Raw genomic sequence first — 12,071 nt, forward strand, 5'->3', positions numbered from 1 at the left:
CTGAACATCAGCAGGAGAGGACTCTTTAAAGTAGAGACACTACATGCTGATATACACCTGAACATCAGCAGGAGAGGACTCTTTAAAGTAGAGACACTACATACTGATATACACCTGAACATCAGCAGGAGAGGACTCTTTAAAGTAGAGACACTACATACTGACATACACCTGAACATCAGCAGGAGAGGACTCTTTAAAGTAGAGACACTACATACTGATATACACCTGAACATCAGCAGGAGAGGACTCTTTAAAGTAGAGACACTACATACTGATAGACACCTGAACATCAGCAGGAGAGGACTCTTTAAAGTAGAGACACTACATACTGATATACACCTGAACATCAGCAGGAGAGGACTCTTTAAAGTAGAGACACTACATACTGATATACACCTGAACATCAGCAGGAGAGGACTCTTTAAAGTAGAGACACTACATACTGATATATACCTGCACATCAGCAGGAGAGGACTCTTTAAAGTAGAGACACTACATACTGATATACACCTGGACATCAGCAGGAGAGGACTCTTTAAAGTATGTCACCATGACTCAGCAGAGTGCATGCCTTTATTCCTCCTTCTTTTTAATAATCCTTTGCCGGTACATTCCACTTCACAGCATTGTTGTCCTCGTCTTCTGATCCCAGGCACCAGGCCTTAAATGTCAAGCATTCAAGCCGAGGAACAATAGTCTTTTCTCCCTCTTTAATATCTCATAATATCGTGTACCCACCTCCTCACACCGGAGACATTTCATAGGGGACTGAAAATGAAAATGGACGTTAGGAGAGAAAATCTATTTAATACTTTAGGCTGAAAATGAAAGGTTTTCATGGATGAAGCTGTCCGTCAGCCTGATGCAGAGAATATAGATCGCTTCTGATTTTAGCTCACAAACGAAGCTGAGGATCATTTGCATGAGGGATGAAACCGTCTCGCAGGATATTAAGATCTCACATTACAATTTCATGTTTTGTTCAGATTGTAGGAGATGAAAGGTTTCCATTTCACAAGCACACCATGAACTGTGCTTAAAGCATTGTTCTACAGACAGAGGCTTCCTGCGTCATGAGTCAGAGATCAGGTATTGATTCAGCTTCATGTGGTGCTTTTGAGAATGGAGACACGGAGGTGGTCAATAAAGCATAATTGACTCGGTCCAGTGGGAAGACGATTAGGTGCTTAAGAGTCCAAGAGTCGCTCGTCAGTCCGAACGAGCGACGGTACACAGAACCCGAGGCGGCAGGAGGTCAAACGGTCAGATGCAGGCCGTCTCCAAATCCCTGGTTCGAATGCCATTAGTCGTTTTAATGGGCATCAGCAGTAAGCCCACGGTGCTGCTGGACCGGCCTTCTGATTGGCTCAGACACATGTGCGCAAACAGAAAGTAATTCTGTGGTCTATTGTTTGTATTATATGGCTGTTTATTCTGGTTTGTTTTGTGTGTGTTGTATTTTAAATGTATTTATATTATGTTGTGTGAGCTTATCTCTCTGGACAGCACTTTGGTCTGAAGGTTTTAAAGTGCGATATAAATAAAGTTGGATTGGATAATGATAATTAATTCATGTCATCGAGCAGCGTTTGGAGTCATGGGCTGGTTTGAACACACCGTTTAACGCGGTTCCAAAAAGCAGTTTTTTTAAGCCATATCTTTTTTTAGAAGTTGTTTCCATCATCTCACTTCAGAGTATTGGATATATCAATTTATTTACTTCTACTGCAGTTATCAGCATTTCTCGATTTCAAAACCAATAGATCTGAAGGTGCCATTTCAAAAAGTTACAGAAGAAAAACACAATGAATGTAACTTTGAATCCATCCCATGTTTTACTATTGTAAGGAGTACTTCTACTTGTACTCAAGTACAAGACCTGAGTATTTCTGCTTTTACTCAAGTACAAGACCTGAGTATTTCTGCTTTTACTCAAGTACAAGACCTGAGTATTTCTGCTTTTACTCAAGTACAAGACCTGAGTATTTCTGCTTTTACTCAAGTACCAGATCTGAGTACTTCTGCTTTTACTCAAGTACAAGACCTGAGTACTTCTACTTTTACTCAAGTACCAGATCTGAGTATTTCTGCTTTTACTCAAGTACCAGATCTGAGTACTTCTGCTTTTACTCAAGTACAAGACCTGAGTACTTCTACTTTTACTCAAGTACAAGACCTGAGTATTTCTGCTTTTACTCAAGTACAAGACCTGAGTATTTTTGCTTTTACTCAAGTACCAGATCTGAGTACTTCTACTTTTACTCAAGTACAAGACCTGAGTATTTCTGCTTTTACTCAAGTACAAGATCTGAGTACTTCTACTTTTACTCAAGTACAAGACCTGAGTATTTCTGCTTTTACTCAAGTACAAGATCTGAGTACTTCTACTTTTACTCAAGTACAAGATCTGAGTACTTCTACTTTTACTCAAGTACAAGCTCTGAGTACTTCTACTTTTACTCAAGTACAAGACCTGAGTACTTCTACTTTTACTCAAGTACAAGACCTGAGTACTTCTACTTTTACTCAAGTACAAGCTCTGAGTACTTCTACTTTTACTCAAGTACAAGCTCTGAGTACTTCTACTTTTACTCAAGTACAAGACCTGAGTACTTCTACTTTTATTCAAGTACAAGACCTGAGTACTTCTACTTTTACTCAAGTACAAGCTCTGAGTACTTCTACTTTTACTCAAGTTCAAGATCTGAGTACTTCTACTTTTACTCAAGTACAAGATCTGAGTACTTCTACTTTTACTCAAGAACAAGCTCTGAGTACTTCTACTTTTACTAAAGTACAAGATCTGAGTACTTATACTTTTACCACAAGATCTGAGTACTTATACTTTTACTCAAGTACAATACCTGAGTACTTCTACTTTTACTCAAGTACAATATCTGAGTACTTCTACTTTTACTCAAGTACAAGATCTGAGTACTTCTACTTTTACTCAAGTACAGGATCTGAGTACTTCTACTTTTACTCAAGTACAAGATCTGAGTACTTCTACTTTTACTCAAGTACAGGATCTGAGTACTTCTACTTTTACTAAAGTACCAGATCTGAGTACTTCTACTTTTACTCAAGTATAAGATCTGAGTACTTCTACTTTTATCACAAGATCTGAGTACTTCTACTTTTACTCAAGTACAAGATCTGAGTACTTCTACTTTTACTCAAGTACAAGATCTGACTACTTCTACTTTTACTCAAGTACAATACCTGAGTACTTCTACTTTTACTCAAGTACAATATCTGAGTATTTCTGCTTTTACTCAAGAACAAGATCTGAGTACTTCTACTTTTACTCAAGAACAAGATCTGAGTACTTCTACTTTTACTCAAGAACAAGATCTGAGTACTTCTACTTTTAGTCAAGTACAAGATCTGAGTACTTCTACTTTTACCACAAGATCTGAGTACTTCTACTTTTACTCAAGTACAAGATCTGAGTACTTCTACTTTTACTCAAGTACAAGCTCTGAGTACTTATATTTCCTTGTAAAGCGACCTTGGGTCTCATGAAAGGCGCTATATAAATCCAAGCTATTATTATTAAATGCTTTACTATTGATTACTGTTATCACTCGTGATTGGTTGTCCAGGTTCAGCCAATGAGAGACACCCACATGTCCCATCAAGCAAGAACAAGAGGAAGATGGAAATCAGTCCTGAGCCAGACTCTGACATTGTGATGAATGAACTTTCTCTCCGTCTCCGTGCAGCTCGGGTTGATAAACCCCCGCAGGCGGACTCCCGCTCCATCATCTGTCTGCCAGCGCGTGATTCCAATAGAACAGATCAATCAGATACCAGGGCCCTTTCTCATTTCATCAAATCCCCCTCCTCGACTCCTCGACTCCTCGGTCCTCCGGTAGTAACCCGGAAATGAATTTCAGCGCGCCATGTTGAAGGACATCTCATTTCTCTAAATGCACACCGAGCACCGAGCATCGAGGAGGCTCTCTGGAGGAGCTCTAACCGAGGATACACTGATGGGTCCTCCACGGTCTTTGCGGCTCCTTCGCGGATGCATTTCCGGGAACGTTGGGTAGAAAAGAGGCGTAACACACAGCTGGAATGATTTCAAAACCATGGCGGGAGCGATGCACAAATGTAAGTGTTGATAATGATTCGTTGTATTAGTTATTTAAGAAGTGAAATGCGCGATCCAGCTCCGCCCGTCTGTATGCAGTTAGAGCCCTCTCACCACATTCCTTATTGACATTGCACCTGATATTCTTTATGTCTTTATTCACATTTTAAATGCACCCAATCCCGCCTCAGCATGCCATGATGTTTACAAGTGTAAACGTAATTTTTTTTGTAAAAGTGTTAAACTTTGTTTAGCGTTCAGCACCATCATTTGGTTTGGGCTATGTTGTACACTATAATCCATCGCACATTACAGTGTGTACATCTTCCAACAGTTTGAAGCTACACCTTTTCCTCTGTCTCTCCACAGGGACAGAGCAAGACACTCGACCCTCATCAAAGTGAGGGTCAGAAAGACAACCTTTTCACGGGCCGAAGGCACACGGCCAAGAGAGCCTGGGAGTGAGTGACATGTTCCTGCTTGGGAACATATGATCCTGAGCATTCACGTATTGGTGGTTACAATTGGTATTTTAATATCGTCTGCTGAACCTGAGAGTTTAAATATCGATAGCTTTGTTAGATGCACCTGTTGCTGCAGACCTTATTAATTGCTGACCAGCTTGAAACATCTCTTGTATCACTCAGGGAAATTCTAAAGGCCCTGGGCTTGGGCGGTTCTGTAACCCCCACGCAGATCGGGAAAAAGTGGGATAACCTGAAACGGAAATACAAGGTAATGTGTTATCATTCTTTCGTTTACTCGTGTGTGTCTGAAACCATGGCTGCGTCTGCTCGCTGCTTTTGTATAACTTTACCTCTCGTTTTTGTAGGAGTTGAGATGCCCCCCAACCGGGTCAGGGACCGACAGGGGAGAGGCCACAGCAGCCACATGGCCGGATTTTACGGCCATGCATGAGGCCATCGGTGGGAGGCCATCCATCGACCCTCCCACCCCGATGGACTCGGCCACTGCTGCTGTGGCTTCTGGCAGTGGCTCAACGTCCACTGAGGCTGTCCAGAGCCAGGCCACAGTGGAGGATGAGGAGGCCACAGAGTCTGGCTCGGACAGCCAGGAGTGTGTTGAGCCATCCACCTCTGCCGCTCCCCCTCCCCGAAAAAAAAGAAAAAGCCCCTTACTACAGTTCCTGGAGGCAGAGGCGGTCAAGGAGGAGGACCGCTTCAACCGCATTCAGGCAGCCTCGGAGGAAGCCTCCGCCAAATTCCTCAAGCTCTTTGAGGAACTAGTTGGGAAGGAATAGTGTCTGTTTTTTTCTTCTTTTTTCTGTACTTTGGATGTGTTAATTTATTCTTTATTTATATATGTATGTACATACATGTATGTATGTATGTATGTTTATATATGTTACAACATTTAGTAAATATATTTAAGTTTGACCTTAACTCTTGTGTGGTGTGTTCATATTTCTGTTATTCAGCCAGTGTTCGTGGGTCTGGTGGACCCGAACACCCTGTATGTAATATAAATGTGTAGGGGGGGGGGGTAAAGTGGGTGGTCACTGAAAATGTGTTCTGATATCTGTTCTTCACAGAAAATTCAATTCAAATCCTTTATTTATCCAGGTGAAATCCCATTGAGATCATTGACCTCTTTTTCAAGCGAGACCTGCAGAGCCAAGGCCATTGAGTGAGTTAGAGAAAATAAATTATCATTATTCTTTAGAAAAATAATAAACAGGTCCCACAGACCCGAACACCATACAAGGGTTACATCAAGCATGAAGCCTTCTTTACAATTAGACACACAGAAACACACATGTTCACTGAAGATACAAGGAGATCTTTATTGTATACAAAGCTGAATATACCGGTTATGATTGTGACCTGACTGAAGAGCCAACGTTTTGAACGTCTTTTTGCAACCCAAGCCATAACTGTCGATAGTCATACAGAAAGTGATGGCCACTGGTTCCGCTTTTTAGATCTCCACCTCAAATAATTCTGCGCATAAACCAACCGTGTGTAAAGTATCCAAATGCAATATCAGGGATGTTTTATTATAAATAATATATACATTAACATTGAGGCAAGTTACTGCATGTAGCTCAAACCCCACATAAGTAAAATTGCTAACACATGTCTCTTCTTTCTTTTCAAGTTCAGTCAAAGCATAACATGCTATCACTGAACATGACTCGATTTCAACACTAAACGTAACTGAAGAGATTGTGCGATGGCCTATTTCACATACAATTTGTAATAAAGACATGGGTCTGTAAAGTCCTTTGCTCTAAATAAACTTGAGCAAGGCGAGATTGCAAATAAGGCATATCAATGGACAAACAAAAGAACCGAGTAATGCATCTGGCCAGTAAACGCATTTTCCATCGGTGAAGAAAACAAACGGGTAACAAAAAAACTGGCCATAAATAAAAATCCTCTCAACAATAATCGTGGTCGTTCAGCTGGACCGGGTTGTGGTCAGGAGCCGAGATTTGGTCTGCCAGTCTGTCTCTCCGGCCCTGTCCACCTCGCCCCCCCCTCACAGGACGAGGTGGAGACCTCTCTACCCCCTCCTGCTGCTGAGATTGTGCAGTACACAGCAGGCAGTGACCACAGCAGGGACAAAGGTGTGTTTCACCTCCAAGGCCTTCGACAGGAGGCACCTCCATCGCCCCTTCAGTATCCCAAAAGCGCGCTCAATGATGCTGCGCGCTTTTGCATGGCAGCCGTTGAAGCGGCTCTGTACCCTCCCCTGTAGTGGCTCCCGATACGGTGTTACGACTGTTATGGGGTGTACAATGCACGGATAGCCACCATCTCCCACAATAAAGTACCCTGGTGGAGGGTACAGAGCCTCTTTGTATAAGGTACTGTTTTTTAGTACACGCGTGTCGTGCACTGAGCCCGGAAATCCTACGAATGTTTGTAGGAATTTACCCTTCCCATCGCATACAGCCTGCAGCTGTATGGAAGGAAAGAGCTTCCGATTGATGTAGTCCTGGCCACTGGGTCCGGGTGGGGTCTTTATTCTAATGTGGCACCCATCAATGGCACCCATACATGAACTAAATGCCGGGCTATCGGCCAACTGCTGGAAGCCCTGCCCGACCTCCTCCAGCTCTGGACCAGCAGGCAGCCTGATCACAGACTGCCTGAGAGCAGCAATGTCCTCCACTCCCTGGTGGACCAGTCTGTGGACCGTGGAGAGGGGTACCAGAAAGGCCCGGGACACCACACTGTATGACAACCCGTGTGCCAGCCAGTACACAGTTGTCAAGACAGTCATGTGGTGTCCCCAGGCCTGTCTCCTCTCAGGCCCCAGACACCGCATCAAGGCCTCCAGGGAGTCTCGGCTCATCCTGAAGTCCTTCAGCAGGCACCCATCTCCGAAGTACAGCTCCAGCACCGGGACACTGCTGTTCAAATGTTTGTATGAGTGTGGGTGTTGAACCTGCAGGAAGAATAAAATGTACAGGTCAATAGCTTTATCCAGCAAACTAAACTGCACATACATATTCTGTCATAACAAATTAATCCAATGTTGTATTCCAATGAAAAAAGCCAGCTATTTTTCAACTATTTAAAACAATTGTAATCGAACACTCAAATACCTCAAGATGAAGCAGGATGGCTTTGCGCATTCTCGCTTGCCAGCGCTGGGATCGGCGTCTCTCCTGATTCCTGCTGTTGGTCAGAAGTTGTTGCCACTGCCGTAAGGCACGTGCTACAGCGGGTTTCATGACTCCATTTTTAATGTGGTGGTTTTTCGTTGTTGAGATTTAAATCACAGGTGTGCCTGGACCTCATATAGCCTGTCAGGTCCCTCATGATTCGTTAATTACTTGGATTACAAATTCGGCTCCTCGGCTCGCATCTCCTGTGGGCGGGACTAAGTATCGAGGATAGGAGTCGAGGAGGGGAGTCGAGGAGGGGAGTTCGAGAAATGAGAAAGGGCCCAGGTCTTCACATGTGTAATCCATTGCAACGTCAACACACCTGTTGCGAATAATCCCACACACAGATCATAATCGATTTCAGAAGCTAATTGGCTCAGGGGTGAGACTGGAAGACTCGTCTGCGAGAGTTTCTGTCTGCCTCCGTCACTGCTCGTGTTTCTACCCAACCCGGTCTCACGGCATTTCGTGTTTTAGTCACAAATGTAATCTATTGATTCACCAACACGATTTTTACAATTTTTTTTGTGTCGCACAGAACGATTTTAAAAGGAATGTAAATAATAACAAATTTGAACGAAAAAGAGAAGGAAAAAAATACAGATTTCAGTTTTCTGACACAGAACGACTTTAGAAGCAATGTATTTCTATCGGTAGTATGCTTCGTGCCTGCACCAAACAATAACACATTTTTAAATACAGATGTCAGTATTCTGAGGCTCTGAGCCATTCCTTTTCCTCACGGACGGCATAACAACTCAGACATTATACAATTTAAAATAAAAGGGTTAGGGTAAGACAATGTTTTAATGAACCACACAGCTTCTGGTCTTCCAGGACCCGACCGGACAAAAAGACGTGCTCGAAACACACTACCAATACATTACTTTTAAAATCGTTCTGTGACACAAAAAAAATGCAAAAATCGTGTTGGTGAACACGAATCAATAGATTAAATTAATTTCGTGACTATAACATGAAATGCCGTGAGACCGGGTTGTTCTACCTCTGTGCTGTGAGGCTGAAGACACTCAAGAGCAGGGGTCTCAAACTCAAGGCCCGGGGGCCAAATCCGGGCCGCGACTTCATGTTATGTGGCCCCGCAAGAGCTTGCAAAGAATATATTACGTTTATTATACGGTTACATGCCACTTTACAGAAGCAGGTTGTCCATAAACTACATGTCCCACAATGCATCTCGTTTTGTGACATGCACACTGAAGAGACTTGAAATGATTTGCCCCAGACTTCTGCTTTCAGACGTAGTTAATTACTAAGTTATTATCCTATCCGATAATAATCCAATTCAGAGGCAATAATGTAATATAATACATTATTTTATATCTATATAGTTACAACCGGCCCTTTGAGTGCAACCTTTATGCGAATGTGGCCCGCGATGAAATTTAGTTTGACACCCCTGCTCAAGAGTCTTAGATAGACAATGCATCCTCACAAAAAGATATACAAAAACGAAGTAAAACAAATTGGATGAAAAGATACCAAAACAGAAGTCCAACATTAGCCTCCTTTAGCTTAGCGGTGGTGATGTGAAGTCATGTGACCGAGCTGTAGTTCCTTTATAGCCCAACATTAGCCACCTTTAGCTTAGCGGTGGTGACGTGAAGTCATGTGACCGTGCTGTAGTTCCTTTATAGCCCACCATTAGCCTCCTTTAGCTTAGCGGTGGTGACGTGAAGTCATAGTGACCGCTGCTGTAGTTCCTGTATAGCCCAACATTAGCCGCCTTTAGCTTAGCGGTGGTGACGTGAAGTCATGTGACCGTGCTGTAGTTCCTTTATAGCCCAACATTAGCCTCCTTTAGCTTAGCGGTGGTGACGTGAAGTCATGTGACCGTGCTGTAGTTCCTGTATAGCCCAACATTAGCCGCCTTTAGCTTAGCGGTGGTGACGTGAAGTCATGTGACCGTGCTGTAAGTTCCTGTATAGCCCAAGCATTAGCCTCCTTTAGCTTAGCGGATGGTGACGTGAAGTCATGTGACCGTGCTGTAGTTCCTTTATAGCCCAACATTAGCCACCTTTACCTTAGCGGTTGTGTAGTGTTTGTCATGTGACCGTGCTGTAGTTCCTTTATAGCCCAACATTAGCCTCCTTTAGCTTAGCGGTGGTGACGTGAAGTCATGTGACCGTGCTGTAGTTCCTTTATAGCCCAACATTAGCCACCTTTAGCTTAGCGGTGGTGACGTGATGTCATGTGACCGTGCTGTAGTTCCTTTATAGCCCAACATTAGCCACCTTTAGCTTAGCGGTGGTGACGTGAAGTCATGTGACCGTGCTGTAGTTCCCTTATAGCCCAACATTAGCCTCCTTTAGCTTAGCGGTGGTGACGTGAAGTCATGTGACCGTGCTGTAGTTCCTTTATAGCCCAACATTAGCCACCTTTAGCTTAGCAGTGGTGACGTGAAGTCATGTGACCGTGCTGTAGTTCCTTTATAGCCCAACATTAGCCTCCTTTAGCTTAGCGGTGGTGACGTGAAGTCATGTGACCGTGCTGTAGTTCCTTTATAGCCCAACATTAGCCTCCTTTAGCTTAGCGAAGGTTTTTTCTACTACAGTTAGTGTGTGAGGAAGATTTATTTTTTGTTTTATAACCATGTTTTGTTTCCTGTCTCTCCTCTGCTCTGTTGTTCCCTAAAGGATGACATGGTGTTAACTTTTGCACGCACCGGACCTTATCTAAGAAGGTCAGCGGACTCCCTGTGGACACAAGAGAGAGGAGAAGACATCGAGCTGTAGAGCAACATGACCTGAGGGAACGGGAACACACACACACACACACACACACACACACACACACACACACACACACACACACACACACACACACACACACACACACACACACACACACACACACACACACACACACACACACACACACACACACACACACACACACACACACACACACACAGCTCAGGTTAATATGTGGTAGTGAAGATAGGTCTTATTAACCGCATTGCGTGGTGGACTCACGAACTCTGCTACATGTACGTGTCGGCACCACGCAAACCACCCCAATGTAAAGTGAATGAGGCTGCTTTGTCACACACGCATTTCTACAACGTCCTGCAGTGAGCTTTTATTCTAGAAAACGTTTTTAAAATCTACTTTATAGCTTGTCGTAACTCACGGGAGGCTTCTAGCTAACGTTAAGTTTAAGCTAACGACGATCTGACAGCACTGACGGGCTGTCATTTTTATTTTTCGTCAGAATGTATTATGGTGCATTAGTTACGAATTCTTGTTCTAAAAAAACAGTGCATTGTGGGTAATACAACTGTGATTTTTATTACATTAGTTTTTAAGGAAGGCCAGAGCTTCAGCTGTGTCCAATAGATTGTTCCCTTTCGTTAACGTTTTTTAAAAGCACATTATATTCCGATTTGATCATGTCCCCTTTATTGTATTACGGAGAGCAATGTGAGCGTCCATTCCCATTGGATAACGCAGGATTTTACCCCGGAAGTAAGTACTCCCCTTACTGTCGATTGATTTCACAGTGATATCTGCATTACTCATCAACTCAAAAACACCAGAGTATCCTTGTTGATTACACAACATTGATTGGTTTAAATTGTGTACAATGCTTTTGTAATTTTCCCCTTCGATTCGGAGAAACAAATATTTGTTCAGTTTAGGATGGCCGAAGACACTACACTACCCAGAATCCTCAGCTATTGTTCCGCTGCCTCAAGCTCTGTGATTGGTTGACCTCCAACTGCATTCCATATGAAAAAAACGTTTCGTAAAAGATCAATCATACTTTCTTCAGCAGTGCTTGCTTTACTCTTTGAAAGTCATCACATGAATGCGTTGTAATAATGGTAAATATTACACATCTGTCTTAGTTCTTTATTTATCTCCAGAGATCGGGCTCAGAATAGACCGGAAACTATTCTTTTACTGTTCTGTTTTAATTTCACAATAAAGTTAGTAGTAATAATTTATTTTGATATTATTGTTTTTTATTAACTACTAGACCGCTGGGTCATGTTAAGACCATCTTTTCTGTGTTGCTGTGGGGGTTTCCATCGCTTCTGTGTTACAAATATCAGAGGTGGGAGTAAGTCCTACATGTGCAAGTCATGAGCAAGTCTCAAGTCTTGGCCTACAAGTATCAAGCAAGTCCCAAGTCACTGTGGTGAGAGTCAAGTCAAGTCAAGGCATACGATATTCCGATGAAAACGCCCAGTTTCCGCATCAGTTAAAAGACAGTGGTTATGAAAATGGATTCAACCCACACTATGATGTTCATTACAGACACAGTTCATCCTTTGAAATCTAATTTAGACCGATGACAATCATATTAGAT

The 12,071-nt window shown here is 42.9% G+C and overlaps 2 protein-coding genes across 2 annotated transcripts; one reads left to right on the forward strand and one right to left on the reverse strand.

Annotated features, from left to right (window-relative positions):
- Positions 1-4,083: 4,083 nt before the first annotated feature.
- LOC117453989 (uncharacterized) lies at positions 4,084-5,360 on the forward strand. Its single transcript, XM_034093040.2, has 4 exons — positions 4,084-4,119; positions 4,469-4,560; positions 4,747-4,834; positions 4,932-5,360. The coding sequence occupies exons 1-4, from the start codon at positions 4,084-4,086 to the stop codon at positions 5,358-5,360; spliced, it is 645 nt and encodes a 214-aa protein (XP_033948931.1).
- Positions 5,361-6,625: 1,265 nt separating this feature from the next.
- On the reverse strand, positions 6,626-7,703 carry LOC117453954 (uncharacterized). Its single transcript, XM_034092990.1, has 2 exons — positions 7,674-7,703; positions 6,626-7,513 (listed from the first exon to the last, which is right to left on the reverse strand). The coding sequence occupies exons 1-2, from the start codon at positions 7,701-7,703 to the stop codon at positions 6,626-6,628; spliced, it is 918 nt and encodes a 305-aa protein (XP_033948881.1).
- Between the last annotated feature and the right edge of the window lie 4,368 nt (positions 7,704-12,071).

The sequence above is a fragment of the Pseudochaenichthys georgianus genome, chromosome 10, assembly GCF_902827115.2.
Source record: "Pseudochaenichthys georgianus chromosome 10, fPseGeo1.2, whole genome shotgun sequence".
Taxonomy (NCBI): domain Eukaryota; kingdom Metazoa; phylum Chordata; class Actinopteri; order Perciformes; family Channichthyidae; genus Pseudochaenichthys; species Pseudochaenichthys georgianus.

What these genes read in the sequence shown, in the direction of transcription:
- LOC117453954 (XM_034092990.1), bottom strand. Translation starts at nt 7,703, where the DNA reads ATGCGCAAAGCCATCCTGCTTCATCTTGAG. An exon ending in CCATCCTGCTTCATCTTGAG is followed by an intron (nt 7,514 to 7,673) that starts GTATTTGAGTGT and finishes TTCTTCCTGCAG; the next exon opens with GTTCAACACCCACACTCATA.
- LOC117453989 (XM_034093040.2), top strand. Translation starts at nt 4,084, where the DNA reads ATGATTTCAAAACCATGGCGGGAGCGATGCACAAAT. An exon ending in GGCGGGAGCGATGCACAAAT is followed by an intron (nt 4,120 to 4,468) that starts GTAAGTGTTGAT and finishes GTCTCTCCACAG; the next exon opens with GGACAGAGCAAGACACTCGA. An exon ending in ACCTGAAACGGAAATACAAG is followed by an intron (nt 4,835 to 4,931) that starts GTAATGTGTTAT and finishes TCGTTTTTGTAG; the next exon opens with GAGTTGAGATGCCCCCCAAC.